This window comes from Chiloscyllium punctatum, chromosome 9, assembly GCF_047496795.1.
Source record: "Chiloscyllium punctatum isolate Juve2018m chromosome 9, sChiPun1.3, whole genome shotgun sequence".
Lineage (NCBI taxonomy): Eukaryota > Metazoa > Chordata > Chondrichthyes > Orectolobiformes > Hemiscylliidae > Chiloscyllium > Chiloscyllium punctatum.
In genome coordinates this window covers 8952577-8975836 of record NC_092747.1, presented here as the reverse complement: position 1 = coordinate 8975836, position 23260 = coordinate 8952577, and the positions used below count along the sequence as shown (strand labels likewise).

The 23260-nt window shown below is 43.3% G+C and overlaps 1 protein-coding gene across 1 annotated transcript in view; it reads left to right on the top strand.

The window, feature by feature from the left end:
- gucy2f (guanylate cyclase 2F, retinal) overlaps positions 1-23260 on the top strand; it is a 213056-nt gene that overhangs the window by 74936 nt on the left and 114860 nt on the right. Inside the window, exons 13-18 of the mRNA XM_072576829.1 lie at positions 823-986; positions 1583-1775; positions 7340-7514; positions 11102-11200; positions 13410-13504; positions 21028-21113. Of these exons, the coding sequence (XP_072432930.1) occupies positions 823-986; positions 1583-1775; positions 7340-7514; positions 11102-11200; positions 13410-13504; positions 21028-21113 (812 nt within the window). The remainder of the gene's footprint in view (positions 1-822; positions 987-1582; positions 1776-7339; positions 7515-11101; positions 11201-13409; positions 13505-21027; positions 21114-23260) is intronic.

Sequence of the window (23260 nt, the reverse complement as noted above, 5' to 3'; positions counted from 1 at the left end):
CATTGCCGTCTCACATCACCAGGGACCTGGGTTCAATTCTACCCTTGAATAACTGCTTGTGTGGCATTTGTATGTTCTCCCTGTGTCTGGGTGCTCTGGTTTCCACCCACAGTCTGAAGATGTGCAGGTTAAACGGATTGGCCATGCTAAATTATCCATAGTGTACCGGCTAGGATAGGTTGAGGTGGGATGTTCTATGGAGGGTCAGTGTGAATTTGATGGGCTGAATGGCCTGCCTCCACACTGTAGGGACTTTTTGATTACCTGGTGTAACTCCAAACCCACAGCAATGTGTCTGACTCCTAACTGCCCTCTGAAATAGGCTTGCACACTACTCAGCTAGCTCACTGCCATATTCTTAAGGGAAATTTGAGATTCATTTTGAAAAAAATGTTTTAAATAACTGAAGCATTACTTCTGGCTTTTTGTATCCAACAACTCTTGAGAGAACCATAAAGTTCCACTGGACTTGAGTATTCGTGTGTTCCTGCTTTTCACAAACAGTGAGCAATGGTTGCTGACTTAGCCCCAGGAACCACACAACAAATGTATCAAAGAAACTAGTTGCTTGTATTTGCCTGTTCCTATTGGCAGGTGGCTCAATCAATATCCCATTACTGTTTGAGGAAGCTTCCTCTGCACAAACCAAACTACTACATTGTCTGACATTGCAACAGGGTGTACACTTTAAGAAGCATGCCATTGGGTGTAATGAGTTTATCCTGAGGGTGTGAAGGGAGCCAGATAAATGCAAGTCTTGCCTTTCTAATGATTATCCTGGAGAATGGATATTTGATGGACTCCTTGTTGTCTCTCCCGCAGTTCAAAACCATAAACAAGGGGAAAAAGACAAATATCATTGACTCAATGCTTCGAATGCTTGAACAGTACTCTAGCAACCTCGAGGATTTAATCCGTGAACGTACTGAAGAACTAGAAGTCGAAAAACAGAAAACTGAGAAACTTCTGTCGCAGATGTTACCTCCGTGAGTAAAATTACATACTAAACAATCGCTCGAGCTGAGGTTTCCCATGGACTTTGCCAGTGCTGAAGGTGCAAGAGTGTGCACTCTTACTGTCAATGTTTCTACGAAGGTTCAGGGAATGCTCATGATAATAGAAGGATGTGCTGAAGAAACTCAACAGGTCTGGCAGCATTTGTGAAAAGTAGAGAAATAGAGTTAATGTTTCCAATCTGGGATGTCTGTTCCTTTCTCACCCCCTCCCCCAACCTGATTTTGTTAAGCGAGTTTCACAGTTCATTTTAGAGGAGGTAAGAAACTCTGACATATGCTTGTGTTTAGTACAATGATCAAGTTGGTTTCATCATCCAACTATGTAAGCATCAGAAAACTAGCATAAAACAAAGAACTGGAGATCTGAAGCCAAAGCAGAAACTGCTGGGGAAACCAGCAGGTCTGGCAGCATTTGTAGAGAGAGGGAACAGAGTCAATGTCTGGAATCCAATGACCCTTCAAACAGAAGCCAAACTAGCAATTTAATTTCCTATTGCAAAATCTAAAGGTTGTAATGGTCTATCATCATGTTACTTTTCATTTCTCCCACCTTCTTTCTCTTCCAGATCAGTTGCTGAAGCTTTGAAAACGGGTGGGAATGTGGAACCTGAATATTTTGACCAGGTGACCATCTACTTTAGTGACATTGTTGGTTTCACAACCATATCGGCATTGAGTGAGCCAATACAGGTCATTGACCTCTTGAACGACCTCTACACTTTGTTTGATGCTGTTTTAGGCAATCACGATGTTTACAAGGTAAGGAATCCTCTGGTGACATTTGAGACAGGAATGTCAATGTGGTTAGGGATCAAAGAAGAGCCAGTCCCATTGGTGCTGCCTCTGAGACTGTCTTCACTGTCGCTCAGTAGTTAGCAAGCTTGTGTTTGAAGTTAGAAGTTAGAATGCAAGTGCTAGGTAATGATGTACATTGAATGAGCTGCTGCAGGTTCAATGGGCCAAATATCCTCCTGTGCCATTACAATTGAGATTGCTAATACGGTCCCTCTGGTTTTCCAAATGTTTACGTGAGGACAGAACTTAAGGTAATCATTAAAAAGAAATATAAGAAAAAAATCTTCACAGGGTGATTAAAATGGAGAAGAGCAATTTAGGAGAGAGAACATGGTATACATTGAGCTCCCCGGCAGTGAGGGGAGGTGATGGTCTAGTGGTACTATCACAAGTAATCCAGAAACCCAGGCGATGTTTTGGGGACCTGGGTTCAAATCCCTACCATGGCAGATGGTGGAATTTGAAATAAAAATTCTGGAATTCAGAGACAAATGATGTCCATGCCAACCTGCTGGGGTGGGAAAATCCATCGAGTTCATTACCAGCCTTTTAGGGAAGGATGACTCCAAACCTAAGTGGTAGATTCCTAGTTTTGGTTCAGGAATTACATTTTTAAATAAAGAAATGAGGAAGTGTGGCACTTTCAGAGCTGCCACGTTCTGGATGACACATTCAGTTAAGGCCAATCCACACAAACATACATACCCACACTCACACTCACAAACACGAACACCCACCCATACACTCTCACATACGTTAAAAAAAAATCCCCAACTACTATTTTGGAAAAGCAGGGGAATTCTCTCTGGTTTGTTGACCTAATAACCACGAAGATCAAATAGTCTACTCTATGATCATAAAACCCTGAGTGCTGCACTGATTGGCTGCTGTGTTTCTTATATTACATCAATGATGCAATTCCAAAGTATTTCATTAACCTTTTCATTGGACCATCTTGTGGCACAGTGGTAGTGTTCCTATCACTGGTCCAGGATCAAGTGCCACTGCTCTAGAGGTGTGTAATAACATTTCTGAACAGATTGATCAAAAAAACAGGTTAAATAAAAAGACATTGTGCATTTTGGGACATCTTTAGGTTATGAAATGTGTTCTCTAATCTTGGTTCTTTCAAGCAACACTCAAATTCCCTCTCCAAACTTGCTCATTCCCGTTTTAATCATCCCGTGAAGAGTTTTTTTGCTGTAATTCTTTTTCACAATTATCTCAAATTTTGGCTTCACATGAACATTTGGAAAACTAATGGAAACAAGTTAGCAATCACAATTGTTATGCCACAGAAGGAGGCCATTTGGCCCATTGTGCTTATTCAATGAACATCATTAACAATCGCCAATCTCCTGCCTTTTCTCCACACCTTTGCACGCTATTTCTATTGAAATAAGCGACCAATAATCCCTCAGTTTGAACATCACCCTTAAACCTCCTGGTCTTCAATGAAGAAAACAAAGCTCTGACTGCTTAAGTCTCTCTTCATAATTCTAACCTCTTACTCTCTGAGAACACTGCTTTGAAGTTCTTCCTGAATGTATTGGCTCCTTACTGAAATATTGTTTCAGGGAACGTAAAAATCCCTTGCTCATTTTTTACGTGTGACCCATGACATTCCAACAAACAAAGACATGAACATGGTTGAGGAGCAGGAGTGGTTATCTGTTCCCTCATTTAGTACGATCTTGGCAGATTCACTTGTTGCCTCAACTATTCATTCCCATTTCCATCGATAATATTTCAGCCTCTTGCTGACCGGGCATCTACCCATTTCTTACTTAATAATATTCAAACGTTCTGCATTTGAGGAAGAGAATTCCAGACACACAACCCTCTGAGAGAAAAGCATTTGCCTCATCTCTGTCTAAATGGTTCAATTCAACTCCTCTCCACATCCACTCTGTGAAGACCCCCCTCACTATTTCAGATGGTTCAATCAAGTTGCCCATTACTCTTCTGAACTCCAGTAAATAGAAGGTAAAAACAATGACTGCAGATGCTGGAAACCAGAAGGGCTTTTGTCCAAAACGTCGATTTCGAAGCTACTTGGATGCTGCCTGAACTGCTGTGCTCTTCCAGCACCACTAATCCAGTAAATAGAAACCTAGTCTGTCCAAACTTTCCTCATAAGACAATTCATCCAACTTTGACAGCAAGTGTAAGGGGGTTGATGGATCATGGTGAATGTCACACGGAGTTTGAACCTGCCTTTAGTTGAAGATCAACAAGGGCTGCTGGTAGAACATGATCGGGAATTGGAAACATTTCCCCATATTTTGCTTTCTGGCCTCAAGGTTACTTTAGCCAATATTAAAGATTAGATAATGCATGAAAGATCTGAGATCTAACCTTAGCTTGTGAAATAAAACAGATAAATAATAGGAAGGAGGCCATTTAGCCCATTGAGTCCATGCCAGCCAAAAATAAACAATCCAGCCAAACCTCACATTCCAAATGTTGGTCTTTATCACTGTAGATTACAGCACCTCAAGCTCACATCTTAGAACATAGAACATAGAAAAATACAGCGCAGTACAGGCCCTTCGGCCCTCGATGTTGCACCGACTGAAGCCTACCTAACCTACACTAGCCCAATAACCTCCATATGCTTATCCAATGCCCGCTTGAATGACCATAAAGAGGGAGAGTCCACCACTGCTACTGGCAGGGCATTCCATGAACTCACGACTCGCTGAGTAAAGAATCTACCCCTAACATCTGTCCTATACCTACCACCCCTTAATTTAAAGCTATGTCCCCTAGTAACAGCTGACTCCATACGCGGAAAAAGGTTCTCAATGTGTATTTTAAAAATGTAATGAGGGTATAAGATGCACAATGCTCAGTGGTTGTGGTTTGATTATCAATTTCTCGAGGTCTCTTTGGGTAATTTGTAGCCTGCTTTAATCAGAAAGTTTTTCCTCGATTTATGAGAGACCAGAGTCTGACTGGGTGGGTTCCATCTCTCTGCTGCACAGACTATCCTCTCTTCTTCTCAGAGTCTTGCTTGTCATTGGTTTAGTCACTGTTACATCATCATAAGACCACAAAACACAGGAGCAGAAGTAGGCCATTCAGCCCATCAAGTCTGCTCCAGCATTCAGTGAGATTGCAGCTGATCTGACAATCCTCAACTCTACTTTCCAGCCTTTTCCCCATGACCTTCGATTCCCTTCCTAATTAAAAAATCAGCCTTACATATACTTAATGACTCAGCCTCGAAGCCCTCCCTGTGGTAAAGAAAATTCATAGATTCACTACCGTCTGAGTGAAAAAACTTTTTTCTGTTTCTCCACCTTAAATGTGCGACACCTTATTCTGAGATTGTACCCTCTGGTCCTAGACCCTCCCACAAGGGGAAACAATCTTTTCACATCTAACTTGTCAAATTATCTAAGAACCTTGTATGTTTCAATAATTTTACCTCTTACTCTTCTATACTGCAATGAATACAGGGTCTAGATTAGAGTGGTGCTGGAAAAGCACAGCAGTTCAGGCAGCACCCGAGGAGCGGTAAAATCAATGTTTCGGGCAAAAGCCCTTCATCAGGGATACAGACAGAGAGCCTGAAGGGTGGATAGACTCTGGTTTCCAGCATCTGCAGTCATTGTTTTTATCCTGCAATGAATACAGGCCCAATCTAGTCAATCTCTCCTCATAAGACAGTCCTTCCATACTTGGTATCGGCCTGGTGAAAATTGTGTGGACTGCCTTCAGTGCCATTGTATCATGCAAATGACTATTTCATTATCATAACCATTCACTCATTCTGTATGACACACATGCACTCTCTCTCTCTAATTATTACATCCTTCTAATTCTTCCACTGAGCAACTGAATCCAGTGGGGGCTGGTTAGCTCAGGTGGTTGGCTGGCTAGCTTGTAATGCAGTGTGACATGTAAAGTGTGGGTCCAATTTCCTCACTGACTGAGGTTACAATGAAGGGTGTGCTTATGTCTGAGGTGTGCTAACCCTTAGGTTAAAGCACCACTGGTCATTTCTGTCGAATGAGAGAAAAGCTCTATGGCAGCTCTATATTTTAGTTTAATTCTATGCTCCCGAGTTATTGACCTTTCCATAAAGGGGTGCACGTTTCCCCATCCACTCTGTGTATCATCACTTGCCATCCTTCTGTTGTTACTAGCTCCTGGTTAGAAACTGGCTGCTGATTGAGTCTTGAGCCAGGGTTTGAGCTGTGCTGACTCTCTGCACTGACAAAGTGCGGCACCAGCAGAGGTGACATTCTCTTGAGTAAGGCTGCATCGTAGTGATATCTCCAAAATACACTGAAATGAAGAATGATGGAAACCCAACAAACCCTTAAACATGAAGAAAATGAAAACCTTTAATGGATGGTGTCAGCAAATACTCTCTTCACAGATGACAATGGTCTTTTATTTCCATTTGCTGAGAGAAGGTTATTGGACAAGATACAAATCTGATTATCAAATATGAAGGTGGGTTCTTTAACACCTCACTGACCTCCCTTAATAACCAACCATTCAAAAATAAATTCTGACTGTGCGTGCTCATCTCTGATTTCTTCAAACCACACATTTACATAATCATACAATCCCTACAGAGTGGAAGCAGGCCATTCAGCCCATCAAGTCCACACTGACCCTCCAAACAGCATTCCCCCCCACCCTAATCCTACATTTCCCATGGCCAATCCACCTAACCTGCACGTCTTTGGACTGTGGGAGGAAACTGGAGCACCTGGATGAGACCCACACAGACACGGGGAGAATGTACAAACTCCACACAGAGAGTCGTCCGAGGCAGGAATTAAACTTGGGTCCACAGTGCTGTGAGGCAGCAGTGGTAACCACTGTGCCACCGTGCTCAGATGATGTTATAAAAAACGCTTTAAAAACTATTATTTTTTTTAAACAGCTTTTATTTATTTTTTTCCCTGTTTGTTCATTTTAAAGGCTTGAAAGGTTTTATTAATATTTATTTCAATTTATCTTCCAGACGTTCAAGAAGGCAGCCCCCCAGCACAACAACTTTAGACAGGAGAGACAGAGACACAGAGACACAGAGACACAGAGACACAGAGACACAGAGACACAGAGACACAGAGACACAGAGACACAGAGACACAGAGACACAGAGACACAGAGACACAGAGACACAGAGAGACAGAGAGACACAGAGAGACACAGAGAGACACAGAGACAGAGAGACAGAGAGACAGAGAGACAGAGAGACAGAGAGACAGAGAGACAGAGAGACAGAGAGACAGACAGAGAGAGACACAGAGAGAGAGAGAGAGAGAGAGAGACAGAGACAGAGAGAGAGAGAGACGGACAGAGAGAGAGAGAGAGAGAGAGAGAGAGAGAGAGAGACAGAGAGAGACTGGGTGGTTGGGATGGAAGGTCAGTGAAATTCTAGAGCTTAGATGTACAATGTAGGTGAAATTATGGGTGCTGAAGGTAATAACAGGGATAATTGTGTCATTTGCAATGTACTGGAGCATTAGATAAATACTGGCATATCCTTCGATTGTTTGCAGGTCGAAACCATTGGTGATGCTTACATGGTGGCATCAGGTCTCCCGAAGAGAAACGGCAATAAGCACGCTGCTGAGATAGCCAATATGTCCCTGGACATCCTCAGCTCAGTGGGTACCTTCAAAATGAGACACATGCCTGATGTCCCCATCAAGATAAGGATAGGGATGCATTCAGGTGAGGGCGTTGGCTCAGAGCTGTTTGTGAATGGGATTCCTGAGTAACCACTGTTTTGAAATGAGTGAGGTCCTGGGAGAGATTTTCTTATGATCAAATTTTGGGATCCCTCAGCGTGGACTAGGACATCGATATTAATTTGTGATAGATAAAGTTAATTATTGATAACTTTCTCAAAATGAAATACAAGAGGGCATTCGATGTTCCTGTTCAATACTCGATGTTCAGGGTATGGGGGAAAAGGTCGGAGAACAGTGTTAAGTTGTAATGGTCATTCAAAGAACTGGTGCAGACAAGGTGGGCTGAATGGCCTCGTTCTCCATCGTAATAAGTCTGTGATGGAGAGAGAGAGACGGAGAGAGAGAGACAGAGAGAAAGTCTGCGAACATTGATTTTCTTTCTCCCATCCATCCTCTCTGCAACCAACCTGCCCCTAGTTTCCACCAGAGTGGTGGGGGTGAGCCTTACCCACTTCTTTTAAGCCCAATTCTGCCTCACGACATGTTCCCCCGAACCATTTGGCACTCCTTCAAACAGTGAATAATGGAATCAAAAGCCTATCATTTATTGGAGCCTGACATCAGGCAACAGGAGTGGACCTTGCAGCTTGTCAAGTTTGATCTGCAATCCAACAAGATCATGGCGCATTCCCCCACCTGAGCTCCATTTTCCTGCATTATCCCACTATCCACGCATCCTCTCCGTAACTCTCCGTATCAGTCTCTATTGTATGTACTCAAAAACTGAGGATTCACAACCCTCTGAGGTAGAGGTGGTCAGAACTGGGAATAACAGGCACAGCATCACAACAAACAGGCTCTCTGGAAATTCTCGTCTATTTATGGGAGCTTGCTGTGTACAAATTGGCCACTGGGTATCTTGCAGTTCAAAAGTATTCCATTGGCTGCAAGGGGCTTTGTGAAATAAGTCTGAACAGCATTCCATATCAACAGGCTTGTGTGGTAATGCCCTTATAAAACCATCAGACATCGAAGCAGAAATTAGGCCATTCAGCCCATCGAATCTGCTCCGCCATTCAATCATGACTGTCATGTTTCTCAATCCCACTCTCCCTCTTTCTTCCGGTAACCCTTGATCCTCAAGAATCCATCGGTGTCCATCATAAATATACTCAATGACCTGGCCTCCACAGCCTTCTGTAGCAGTGAATTCCATAGATTCACCATTTTCTGGCTGAAGAAGTTTCTCCTTATCTCTGTTCTAAAGGGTCTTCCCTTTACTCAAAGATTGTGCCCTTGGGTCCTAGTCTCTCCTACCAATGGAAACATCTTCCCAACATCCACTCTGTCCAGGCTATTCATATTCTGTATGTTTCAATTAGATCCCCCCCATCCTTCTAAACTCGATCGAGTATAAACCCAGAGTGCTCACATGTTCCTCATTCATTCCTGGAATCATTCCTGTGAACCTCCTCTGAACACACTCCAGGGCCAGTCCATCCTTCCTGAGATATGGGGCCCAAAACTGTGCACAATACTCCAAATGTGGTCTGAGCAGAGCATTACAGAGCCTCAGAAGCACATCCCTGCTTTTACATTCAAGTCCTCTCAAAATAATTGCCAACATTGCATATGCCTTCCTAACTACGGACCCAACCTTGAGAAACTCCTGAACTAGACTCTCAAGTCTCTTTGCACCTCAGACTTCTGAATTTTCTCCCCATTTAGAAATTAGTCCATGCTTCTTTTCTTTTGTCCTTACAATTTCTCACATTCTACTCCATCTGCCACTTTGTCCATTCTCCAAATCCTCCTGCAGCCTCCCCGCCTTGTCAATGCTCCCTGTCCCTGTACTTATCTTTGTATCATCTGCAAACTCAGCCAGAATGCCTTCAGTTCCTTCATCGAGATTGTTAATGTATAAAGTGAAAAGTTGTGTTCCCAACACAGAGTCTTGCGGAACACCACTTGTCACCAGCTGCCATCCTGAGATGATCCAGGTGGGGGCATACTTTCTTCTCCAAACTTCACAAGGAAACCTTGCACCCTTCCATGGCTACAATCCAATCACAACTATCTCTGGGCTATCTGTCCTTCCCTGCTCGCCATTTGTCGCACTTAGGGGTCCCCTGTCCCTTGGAATCATGATACTGTCTGAATTTTCACTCCCATCGTCTGGGTATTCACTGATCTGTGGTGAGTCTAAGTGGGGGTACGGGACTGGGTATGGAATTGAGGGCTGCAAGTTAAAATCTCTCCCTGGCCTCACCATGACTCTACCCTGCACCACACATGGAATAATCCCACTCTGAGGTAAAATGGAGGCAAAGAACTATCAGTTTATGTATAGGATGGATTAAGCATCAAGTGATAAGACTCAAAATTAAACGTCATTTATAGAGGCCAAGAGTCAGACAGCATGGAAACAGATCCTTCAGTCCAACTCTTGCATGCTGACCAAGTTTTCCAAAGTAAACTAGCCCCATTTGCCTGCATTTTGCTCATAGCCCTTAAACCATTCCTTCACTCAGAGCTCTGTTGGGTAGGATTCTGGTCTCTGAGTTTAAACTTCATGGGTTCAGGTCCCACTTTGGAAACATGAATATAAAATCTGGGCTGCTAGTGCCAGCACTGAGGGAGGACTGCACTATCATGAAAACAAAGTGCTGGAGAAACTCAGCAGGACCGACAGTAAAGTGAAAAACAGAGTTATATGTTTCAGACTTGAAATGTTAACTCCATTTCTCTCTCCAATGCCAGAGCAGCTGAGTTGCCCCAGCATTCAATATTTTGTTTTTATGAGTCTGCTTTTTGGCCAGTGACAATTTCTCATTACTGTACATTGACGTTCCATGTGTCCTCTCAGGAGGATGTAAAAGACCTTACCATACAATTCTTGAAGACCAGGTGAGCTCAGCTCGCGTCCTCATCAATCTTTACCCTCCAAAGAGCATGCAAAAAAAAAAAGTAGATTCCAAATTCCTAACATTTTACTGTTTGTGGAGCCATCCTGTGTACAAATTGGCCACTGGATTTCCTACACTTCAGCAGTGATGACACTTCACAAGTATTTCATTGGCTATAAAGGGTGGCTCAGTGGTTAGCATTGCTGCCTTACAGTGCCAGGGACCCAAGTTCGATTCTAACCTCAGGCGACTGTCTGTGTGAAGTTTGTACATTCTCCCAGTGTTTCCTCCCACAAACCAAAGATGTGGAGGCTAGGGGAATTGGCCATGCTAAATTGCCTATAGTGTTCAGGGATGTGTAGGTGAAGTGCATTAGTCAGGGGGAAATGTAGGGGAATGGGTCTGGATGGCTTACTCTTCAGAGGGTTGGTGTGGACTTGCTGGGCTGAAGGTTCACACTGTAGGAATTCTAATTCTAAAAAACTTTGTGACATCCTGAGCGTTGAAAATGGTTACAAAAAATAATGGAAGTCCCTATCTTTTTTCACATGCCTTAGATAAAATTCCACAGTTGCCTCTTTTAACAAAAACACGGAGTGGGAAACAAGTTCTTTAGCACCACCAGATCTAGACGTTGTGGTATTAGCCTCACTCACTCGGAGTGCAGTCTTTACAAAGATGATGAAAGCTTTCAACCTTTCCTCTCTTGCCTCCCTCACAGGGCCATGTGTGGCAGGAGTGGTGGGACTAACCATGCCCAGATACTGCCTCTTTGGAGACACAATTAATACAGCTTCACGCATGGAATCCACAGGCCTGCGTAAGTACTGTCCAGTCAGAGTAACATCTTAGGCTTCTCATATTAATTTGCTGAGGTTCCAAACAAAGACTGAGATGGGGAGGATTTATTCCGATTATTGTTCTAACTTTAAACATGCCTTCACCCACTCCATCAGACACGGCCTTACCTTCTCACTTGTATTGGCAATTTCATACCTGTAGGAGGAGGCCATTCAGCCAATTATACTTGTACTGGCTTTGTGAGACAGCTGTCTAATCACTCCTATTCCTCCATTTCTAGCTCACAGGTCAGGTGTTCAAGTAGATAGCACCTTCCAAAACTGTGTTCACTACCATTTTAGAGGGACAGGAACAACAGATACATGTAAATGCCACTATCTGCAAGTTTCCCTCCAAACTATTCCCCATCTTGACTTGGAAATATAGCTGGGTCAAAATCCTGGAATTTCTCTGTTGAGGGTCATTGTACACCAAGTATTATTTAAATCTGTTGTCAAATTTAGTCTGGTATTTCATGTTTAAACAGCAGTGGATTTAAAACACTTCTTCGCTCATGGCAACTGAGTAGACCTTATCTAACCGTCAAAATATTTATGTCGACTCGATCGATTGATAACTCCCACACTGCAGGTTAGGACTTTTGGAGGAACCAAAATGGGGCAAGTTTGAACTCAGTGCTATGTTCAAGTGGCCCTGCAGAGTTAAGGTTTCTGTTCTGTATGAATTATGCCATCATTCAATTCCCACTGAGCAAAGATTGGATCAGCCAGAAATGGGACAGGATTTCTGCATCAGCATCCTGATGCCATTTTTAATGGGTCACAAAGTTTTCCCAGATCTCTGAAAATATCTTTAAGGGGCAGAGAGGTGAGCACTTGTGTCTTCCAGTGACTGGGGAGTGAATAGAAGCCACTGAGAACAAAAGAGGAACATTGAAAATGAGTGGGAGCCATTGAGAATGAATGGTATCATTGGGAATGGGTAGGGGCTATTGAGAGTGGGTGGGGGGTCACTGGGAATGACTGGAAATCATTGGGAATGGGTGGGGACTATTGGGAATGAGTGAGAATTGTTGGGACTCAATGGGGTCTATTGAGAGTGGGTAGGGGCCATTTGGAATGAGTGGGGCTATTCGGAATGAATGGGAACTATTGTTAGTGAGTGGAGGCCATTATGAATGTCTGGGGACATCTTGAAAATAATTGGGAACTCTTGGAAATGGAAAAGGGGTATTGGAAATGAATGGGAGTCATTCAGAATGAGTGAAGACCATGGGAATATGTGGGGATCATTGGGAATGAATAGGTTCTACTGAAAATGCATGGGGGTAATTGGGATTGGATGGGGGCCATACAAAATGAGTGGGGGGAGCCATTGGGAAGGAATTGGCCCTGTTGGAAATGTGTGGAAATCATTGTTTATGCGTGGGGTCTATTGGGAATGGATGGACACCAATGGGAGTGCATTGAAATTGCTTCATGTTGGGGGTGGGGGGGAATAACTACACAATCAGAACATAAGAACATGAGCTACGATTAGTCACCATTTATTCAGAAAACCTTTTATAAAGAGGGTTAACTGGGAGAAGACTGCTTCATCACGAGTGAGTTAAAATAGCGTTGTGGCCATATTACTCAAACAATCCAGAGAATGGGAATTCCAAATCCATTCCAAAGAAATTCTAGATGTAAACAAAAAAAAAAATCAGTAAAACCCAGCCATGAATTGGACAGACTATCACAAAAACCCAACTGGTACATTCTTACCTTTAGAGAAGGGGGGTCAGCAGTCCTTGCAAAGTCTGGTTTATTTCACTGGGGAGATATTAAGCAGACCCCCTGTCTACCTTATCAGGGATGCGTAAAAGATCCTGTGACACTATTTCAGAGCAGAGTCGGTGGGGAATAGTGGGAGAAGGTGATCTGTGGGTCAATATTTATCGCTCATGAGACATCACTAAAACAAACTGTCTGCTCTTTAATCTAATCTCTCTCCATGTTCTATCTAAACTGGTTGCCATGTGACCACAGTGACCACCTTGCACACAGTACCCCATTGTGGCTACGAAGTGCTTTGGGATGGCGTGAGTTCCCACAAAAAGGTACTACACAAATGCAGGCTTTTTTTCCCCCCAAGCAACCTGACAAGAGCCTTGTAAGAAGGAAGAAAAGTATTTCTTACCGTCTATTTAATTGTTGTGGCCAAAGACCCCTATTTCTGTGTTGCAGCTTATCGAATTCACGTCAACCAGAGTACAGTGAGGATTCTCCGGAGTTTGAACGAAGGTTATCGAATACAGGTCCGAGGGAAAACCGAGTTGAAGGTGAGGGAGATCATTTCTCCACAGTTTGCGAACATTGCATCTTTGTGAGCCCTTTGTTTCTTGTTCAGGAATTACCCCACATACAACACGCTCCACTTGTCAAAATGGGGGATATACATGTTGGGGATTGAACTACTTTCTGCTACCTACAGCGTTAAGATACCTGGTACAGTCCTTGCTCAGCACAACAAAACCCTCAGCTGTGCTCCAAAAGTGAACTCCTACCTCAGAGAAATGACATTTCGATGTCCCCTGTCTGCTTATTAGAGATAAACACCCAATAAACACCATAAATTCCCAGACCCTTGGGAATATTAATGGCCCATAAACCAGTAAATACCTTTTACCAGCTTCTCAGAAATGTTAAAGACCTGACACCCACATCCGACAGGATAAACATTACCTGCAAAATACCCTGCAGACATTTTGAAAAAACACTACATCGGGCAAACAGGAAGAAAACTGACCAGATGAGTGCAGGAACGTCAGCTTGCCACTGCCAGATACTCCCAGTACTCTCTCATTTCCAACCACACAGACAATAAAGGAGACAAATTCGAACATAGAACATAACAGCACAGTTACAGAACATTAGAACATTACAGGCTGAGGGACTGGAGGTGAAAACAGCCTCAAATCCCTCAGCTTTTCCTCATAAGACCTTCCCCCATACCAGGCAACATCCCGGTATACCTCCTCTGAACCCTTTCCAATGTTTCCACATCCTTCCTACAATATGGTGACCAGAACTATATGCAATACTCCAAGTGCAGCCATACCAGAGTTTTGTACAGCTGCAGCATGACCTCGCGACTCCGAAACTCAATCCCTTTACTAATAAAAGCTAACACACCATACGCCTTCTTAACAACCCTATTAATCTGGGTGGCAACTTTCAGGGATCTGTGTACACGGACGCTAAGATCTCTCTGTTCATCTACACTACCAAGAATCTTACCATCAGCCCAGTACTTTTATTCCTTTTACTCCTTCCAAAGTGAATTGCCTCACACTTTTCCACATTAAACCACATCTCAGCCCAGCTCTGCAGCTTATCTGTGTCCCTCTATAACTTGCAACATCCTTCAGCACTATCCACAACTCCACCAATCTTGGGGTCATCCGCAAATTTACTAACCCATCCTTCAATGCTCTCATCCAGGTCATTTATAAAAATGATAAACAGCAGTGGACACCAAACAGATCCTTGTGGTACTCCACTAGTAACTGAACCCCAGGATGAACATTTCCCATCAACCACCATCCTCTGTCTTCTTTCAGCTAGCCAATTTCTTATCCAAACTGCTAAATCACCCTCACTCCCATGCCTCCTTATTTTCTACAATAGCCTGCCGTGGGGAACCTTATCAAACACTTTACTGAAATCCACACACAACAAATCAATCGCTTTACCCACATCCACCTGTTTGGTCAGCTTCTCAAAGAACTCAAATAAGGTTTGTGAGGCATGACCAACCCTTCACAAAACCGTGTTAACTATCCCTAATCAACTTATTCCTTCCCAGATGATTATAAATCCTATCTCTTATAACCTTTTCCAACATCTTACCCACAACCGAAGTAAGGCTCACCAGCCTATAATTACCAGGGTTGCCCCTGCTCCCCTTCTTGAACAAGGGAACAACATTTGCTATCCTCTAGTCTTCTGGCACTACTTCAGTCAACAATAACGACGTAAAGACCAAAGCCAAAGGCTCTGCAATCTCCTCCCCGGCTTCCTAGAAAATCCTCGGATAAATCCCATCCAGCCCAGGGGACTTATCCATTTTCACACTTTCCCGAATTGCTAACACCTCCTCCTTGTGCACCTCAATCCCATCTAGTCTAGTAGCCTGTATCTCAGTATTGTCCTTGACAACATTGTCTTTTTCTAGTGGGGAAAATTCAATTGGGACAACGTAGCCATCCTCGCACAGGCAAAACAGAGACATGCCAGAGAATTCTTTGAAATCTGGCACTCCAACTGGAACTCAATCAATAAGCACATTCAACCTGACCCTGTAAACAAACTACTCAGAGACCGAACTGCAAGTACCAAACTTTATCAAAGATGTGCTGATGATGTCACCTACTGAGGCAATGAAACATTTAGAGAAAAACACACTGACCCAGCAAACAAATCCACTACTTCATCCACAACTCGAGCTACAAATCTTCTCAAGAACTCTAAGGAAAGGTTTTAAAATTTAGATTTTACTTCATGTGCACTCCAGGGAACGAGTACAAGAGCTCAGTGAAACAATGTCACCCTTTTCTGGGGCCACCTTTGCATATAAAAGACGGGAATAAAAACAAAAATCAGAAATAAAGGAGACAGCCAAAAGAAAAGGAAACAGCCAGGTCACTCTCCCCCGCCTCCACCGTGAGTCCTCGCTGTCAGAGGAACAAAGCTACAAAGTCCATCCCTTGATCTGCAAACACTCAGGACCCCAAATCCTTGCAGCTGGAACACCATGCCCTCTGCTGTCAGGTACCTGGGCCCAGTCACGGACTGGAGGCTCACCTCTGGAACTGTGTCACCATTCATTGGCACCATCTTGCCACCACTGACGTCATGACCACCATGAGTCTGTGCTGGCCAAGTCTCGGTAACACAGTCACTGAGTCTGGAACTCAGCACAATCTCAACTCTGGGCCCACCACTTCGAAGCAACCGGTGCCTCACTCTGGCTTACGGCGCGGCACCACCACATTCTGGCACCGCCAGTTCAGCAAAGAAATCAACCGCTGCCAACCCCCAGGGAAGGAACTGCTCCCAATACTCCCGACATTCCAAGGGAATACTCCCAACACTCCGAGGGAATGCTCCCGATACGCTCGACATTCCGAGGGAACACTCCCGACATTCTGAGGGAATGCTCCTGAAACTCCAGACACTCCAAGGGAACACTCCCGACACTCTGAGGGAATGCTTGTGACACTCCAAGGGAACGGTCCCGTCACTCCGAGGGAACACTCCTGACATTCCGAGGAAATGCTCCCAACACTCCGAGGGAATGCTCCCGATACGCTCGACATTCCGAGGGAACACTCCCAACATTCTGAGGGAATGCTCCCAACACTCCGAGGGACCACTCCCACACCCACTCCCTTGAGCAGGCATTAGCAACAGTCCAGAGAAGTTGCACTCAATTGATAGCAGGAAACAAGGGACTGTCTTATGAGGAGAATAAATGTTTATTCATTTTCCTCCGAAAAGACATAAGCTGTGGTATATTTTGACAACGTGCAGCAATAACAAACTCTGGAGATTCAAAACCAGTGAAGGAAAACAAAGTTAACATTACCACTTCATGTGAAAGATCATGTGACATTACATCACTTCCTGTGATGATGTATGCTGTTTCATTACCATATCACATGGTCTGAGTCGATTGGGCATGTACTTGTTGGACTATAAAAGAATGAGAGGCAAGCTTCTTGAAACATACAAGATTCTTAGGGACTTGACAGGATAGATGTGGAGAGGTTGTTTTCCCTTTGTGGGAGAATCTAGGACCCAGAGGATATCATCACAGAATAACAGGGCTACACATTTAAGACAGAGATAAGGAGGAATTTCTTCTTTCAGTCGGTTGTGAATCTGTGGAATTCTTTCCCACAGAAGGCATAAGAGGCTGGGCATTTAAGTATTTTCAAGGTGCAATACTTTGATTTTTAAGCAGGAAGGGATCAAGGGTTTTGGTGTTAAAGCAGGAAAGTAGATTTGAGGATTAATGGTGATCTCATTGAGTCTGCTCTGCCATTCAATAGGCTGAATGGACTACTTCTGCTCATATATATTATGATCTTAGGTCGTTTGGCCCCTTGGTGTCTGTGGATTACAGGAGATCCTGTAGCCAATAACCCATTTGGGACCATTGCAGATAACAACCTGGAATGGATTCACAAAAGTCTAAATTAGGAAGTGGGCTACAGTCACGTAAAAGCCACGTTACTACACTAAATATCCAGAGAATGTGAGTTTCAAACTCACTGTGCATCAAAAAAATCAGGCAGCTAAATCAGGAATTGGTAAAGCCAGCCATCATTTGGCAGATTGTCACAAAATCAACTGATTTGCTCCTATCCTTAAAGATGGAAGCTGATATCCTCGCAAAATCTGGTTTGGATATGACTCTAGCCCTCGTGGTTAACTCTTACTCAACTCACTGAAGATGCCTTGTCAAGTATACAGTTCTCTGGATTAGTGGTGCTGGAAGAGCACAACCGTTCAGGCAGCATCCGAGGAGCAGCGAAATCGACGTTTTGGGCAAAAGCCCTTCATCAGGAATAATGATGAATTATTCCTGATGAAGGGCTTTTGCCTGAAACGTCGATTTCGCTGCTCCTTGGATGCTGCCTGAACTGCTGTGCTCTTCCAGTACCACTAATCCAGAATCTGGTTTCCAGCATCTGCAGTCATTGTTTTTACCTCAAGTATACAGTTGTATCGAACCAAAACTAGAGATTCCAAAAAAAAGCCAGTCCCAGCTCAGGGCAGGATAATAAACACCAGGTTGAATTGCGAAAATTGAAGGTAATCAGCATCAGGTTAGTAGAGTTAATTCATTTGGAATTGGACATGATCTGAAATAGGTCAGCACCTTCAATGAGCAGCAGATATCTTAGATCCATTCTGATATCTTAGATTTCCAAATAGACATTTGTCCCTTTCAGTGAGTGCCATTGTAGCAGGGTCGATTGATAATGGTGTTCTTTCATTGTTTGTTGTAGGCAGAATACAGACCATACGCAACCATCCCACACTTACTAGATTGGGTTGGGATATCTGGTTGGCATGGACGGGTTGGACCGAAGGGTCTGTTTCCATGCTGTATATCTCTATGACTCTATCAACTGTTTGATCTTATTCTGTGATTAGGTAATACTTGCTGAACCATCCAGAGTGTGCTATTATCAATACTAACAATCAATGAAAGATAACCTGTTGAGCACACTCCATGACTCACATACATCTGCTAAAACTGACATCCATTCAAAAATAGGAACTTGTTCTCTACAAACAAATAGGATATGTTCAAGCGTTGCACTTTAAAAAAAAACTAATTGGGCTTGAGGGGCCAAATGGCCTGTTGATCTCTTCATGCCTCAAATAATCTGCATGCTTTTTCTTGTAGTATAAATTGTGATTATTTGAAATTTGGCATTCTTGCATTTATCCTGATGGGTATAAGTCATAGAGATGTACAGCACGGAAACAGACCTTTCGTTCCAACTTGTCCACGCTGACCAGATATCCCAACCCAATCTAGTCCCACCTGCCAGCACCATATCCCTCCAAACCCTTCCTATTCATATACCCATCCAGATGCCTCTTAAATTTTGCAATTGTACCAGCCTCCACCACTTCCTCTGGCAATTCATTCCATACACGTACCACCCTGTGTGTGAAAATGTTGCCCTTTAGGTCCCTTTTATTTCTTTCCCCTATCACCCTAAACCTATGTCCTCTAGCTCTGGGCTCCCCCACCCCAGGGAAAAGACTTTGCCTATTTATCCTATCCGTGCCCCTCATAATCTTGTAAACCTCTTTAAAGGTCACCCCTCAGCATCCGACACTCCAGGGAAAACAGCCCCATCCTATTCAACCTCTCCCTAGAGCTCAAATCCTCCAACCCTGGCAACATCCTTGTAAATCTTTTCTGAACCCTTTCAAGTTTCACAACATCTTTCCACCAAAGTATTCATTTTATCACCAGTACTGGCTATGTCCGATGTTCCTTTGAGACCACTAACTCATAAGTTGCATTGCAGAAAAGCAAGAATATGAAGCACCTAATAAACTGTTAAACACTTATATTTCCACTTAAGCAGCACAATTGTCAAACAACAAAATCACAGCATGAAAGGGGCCTCTTTAGCCCATTATACCTGTACAAGTTCTAGCTCCTCAAATGGAATAGTGTGGATTAGTTATGTTCTTCAATGTCTTTTACTCTTGAGAGGTCTCTGTGGTTCTGAGAATACTACATTTACAGATTGCAGAATTAGCTAAACACATTCACACTTTACACTGAGTTGCAACACAGTGCTGATCATACAGCACATTCACTGATTAAACACATCTACAGATTATACCAGCGCTTGGATCTAGATGGGATGAGACCAAGAACATAGCATGTTGAAAACTTGAATCACTAACTCTGTTTCTCTGCACAGACATGACTTGAACTGCTCAGTATTTCTGGCTTCTTTCGTTTATGTTTCAGAATGTTACAGCCCATCTTGTTTATACCTGCTGTTTACTGCAGCAGCCTAAAACTACCCTTCTATCTGCATTTAACTCTTCCTCAAATGTTTATTCATTTATTCCTAAAAGATGCAAACTGTGATGTTTTTCAACAATTTACATTGATAACAAATCATGGAGATTGGAAACCACAAAGGAAAACAAAGTTGATATTACAAGTTGGTGTGAGGGAAAGATCATGTGACATTGCATCACTTCCTGTGATGATGTATGCAGTCTCATTAGCATATCACATGGTCTGACTTAATCCTTTACACTACAGTTATCATATCATTAATGGCTGTGTCTTCAATCCTCTTGTTCCTTTGTTCTCTTACAAAACCTTTCTTAAGATCATAGAATCCTTTCAGTGTGGAAACAGGCGGTCCATCAAGTCCACATTCCACCCAGACTCACCCCCTATTCCAGTCATCCTGCCTAATTCTCCTAAGTTGCACATCTGGGACACTAGAAGGCAGTTTAGCATGGCCAGTCAACCTAACCTGCATATCTGTGAGGAAACCCACCCAGGCGCAGGGAGAATGTGCAAACTCCACACAGCCAGTCACCTGAGGGTGGAATTGAACTCATGTTCCTAGCACTGTGAGGTAGCAGTGTTAACCACTGAGCCATTGTGCAAACCCATTACTGATCTTTAAAGGATTGGTTTACATCAACTTCTTTGACTAAGTGGTTGATCACATTGTCTAACAGGGGCGATGATGACTGAATCTGATTATTGTGAGGCTATTAATCAAGAGAACCAGGTAATGTTCTGAGAACTGGGTTTGAATCCCACCAAGGTGAAATAAAAGCCAAGTCTCCAGGGCCTAATGATGACTATGGAAGCATTGTTTGTTGCAGTTAAAAACCCATTTGTTTCACTAACGCCCTTTAGGGAGGAAACTATTACCCTTATCTGGTCTGGCTTACAAGTGACTCCAGACCCAAAGCAATATGGGTGACTTTTAATTGCTCTCTGGGTATTTAGGGATGAGCAATAAATGCTGGTCCACCCAGCAACTCCCACATCCTGTGAATGAATTTTTTAAAAGGTCTCATTCTTTGACTCAGTCAATGCACTCCTCTGAAATACCTTGGAGTATTCTTTTTTTTAAAAATTGAAGTTGCTATTCAAATGCAAGTCTTGTTGTTGGAGCAGTGTCAGCTTATGGAAAGATCCATGACTGATATCTTTGTGCATGTCAATTTTCTAAGGTCTGTTCTTGTGCTAAGTCAATGGAAATCTGAACATTTGTTCTTATTTCAGGGCAAAGGTATAGAAGAAACCTACTGGCTTGTTGGAAAGGATGACTTTACTGCCCCTTTACCTGAGCCTCCAGCAATCAAACCAGGGTAAGGAGATCTCAACAGTGGGTTCGGAGGTACCTCTCTGTGTTCAAAACTGTTCCAAAATGTCAAATGGCGCATTGTTGCAGTATGAACTGGGCAGATTACTGCTGACTTGGGTTTCTGACAAAGGATCCCAACAGAATCTTTCAGACTTATGAGCCCCCTCAACCATCCAGAGGCTGTCAGATCAGATCCCCAACTCAATGTCCTATGTGGTGTTTGCTTTCGTGGATGTTTATAAAAGTCTGGATGCCCTGGAATTTATTGAGTGCCACAGAGAAAAATTTCTATCCACACCAATCACTCTTCTGCCAACATGGACATGCTCTCATCCTTTGGCAGGTGAAGGAATCATAGAATTCCTACAGTGTGGAAGCAAGCCATTTGGCCCATAACAACCCTTCAACGAGCATCCCACCCAAACCTACCCCATCTCTGTAACCCCACATTCCCCATGGCTAATGCATCTAGCCTGATAATCCCTGGACACTGTGGCCAAACCACCTAACCTGCACGTTTTTGGACTGTGGGAGGAAACCCACATAGACACAGGGAGAATGAGGAAACTCCACACAAACTCCTGAGGATGGAATAGAACCCAAGTGTCTGATGTTGTGAGGCAGCAGTGCTAACCTCTGAGCCACTGTGCTGCCCCAAGTGCAGAGTGGAGTGGAAAGAAAATCTCTTGCCCTGTTAGCATCCAAGAGTTAGGAAAAGAATAATACTGTCCTGTTAGCCGTTGTTTTGGGTTCCGGTTGGAAAGAATCCTGGAGACATTTAAATCCGTTCCTGAAAGGATGTAGTGTGAACTCAGATAGAGGTGGTTCATCTCTGGAATAGTTTCTGCTTAATTGGACCCATTGCCTTTTACAGTAGCTCAAAATGCTCTTATATGGTCATCAAGAGTCAGACAACGTCAGAGCTGGTAAGGCAACATTAAGGAGCAGTTACAAAGAATGTAACCACCTTGTCATAAAACAGCAAGATCTCTGAGGTCAGAGACAAGCTGAGTGTATCTGATGGTTTGGAAAGGTGACATAGGCTTTGAGTGTTAATTCAGGTTAAACAGAGGAATAATAAATCAAAGCAAATCACTGGTGGAGATGAGAAGTTCTGAAGAACATAGCGAAAGGTGGAAAGATTAAGCAAGTTGGGCTGAATGGCCTACTGAACCTGTGTCTTATGATGGTTGAGGCTGAGGTGAAGTTGCCTTTGATCATCATTGCTGCAGCTTAGAAAAGACTGTGAATGAATAGCTGCTTTCACTGGGAATATTTAGCATCGAGAAATTGTGGTTGGTGTGGTGCCCATCTGGATTCTAAACATGAATCACAAAAAGCCATTCAACCCATTGTGTCTGCTTTTCACACAAACATCGTTGCCTAGTACCAAACTCCTGCCTTTTGTATACTATTTCTAACCAAGTAACCATCCGATGGCTTGGATCAATGTTTCTGGCACCACATTCATGATAACTCCATCCTAGAGTGCAGCAGGAAGATAGTCAAATCTACAGCACAAAGCAAAGACATATTTCATCAGAGTTTAAACAAAGGTAGATGTATAAGTGATTCAGCCTGTTCTTTCCAACACACTGGAGTAGTGGGTGACCCCGTGATCTCAAACTTCTGAGAAGGAACCTACACTTATGTGCTGTCACCCCAAGTCTCTGACTTGAGATCGTGTAGATGTGGTTAACTGCTGGAATGTTAAACCACACAATTAAAGCTGATATATTTCATACCCCATGCCGTATGTACTTTGAGTTTCATTTTCACTGGTTGGGACAGCGCCTACTGTGTGGGAAGGTAAACTAGACACTGTGTAAGATGGTGAAAACAATGACCGCAGATGCTGGAAACCAGATTCTGAATTAGTGGTGCTGGAAGAGCACAGCAGTTCATGTAGTATCTGAGGAGCAGTAAAATCGACGTTTCGGGCAAAAGCCCTTCGATGAGCAGCTGACAAGTACTGGACAGCTGGTCAGTGGTTAAACACTAAGTTCAAAGGGGTGTGGGTTCGAATCTTGTGTCAAAGACCTGAGCACATAATCCACGCTGACACCCTCAGAGTAATATTGAGGGAATGCTGCACTGCCAGAAGTGCTGTCTTTTGGATGAGGTATTAACCCAAGTCACTGTTTACTCTTT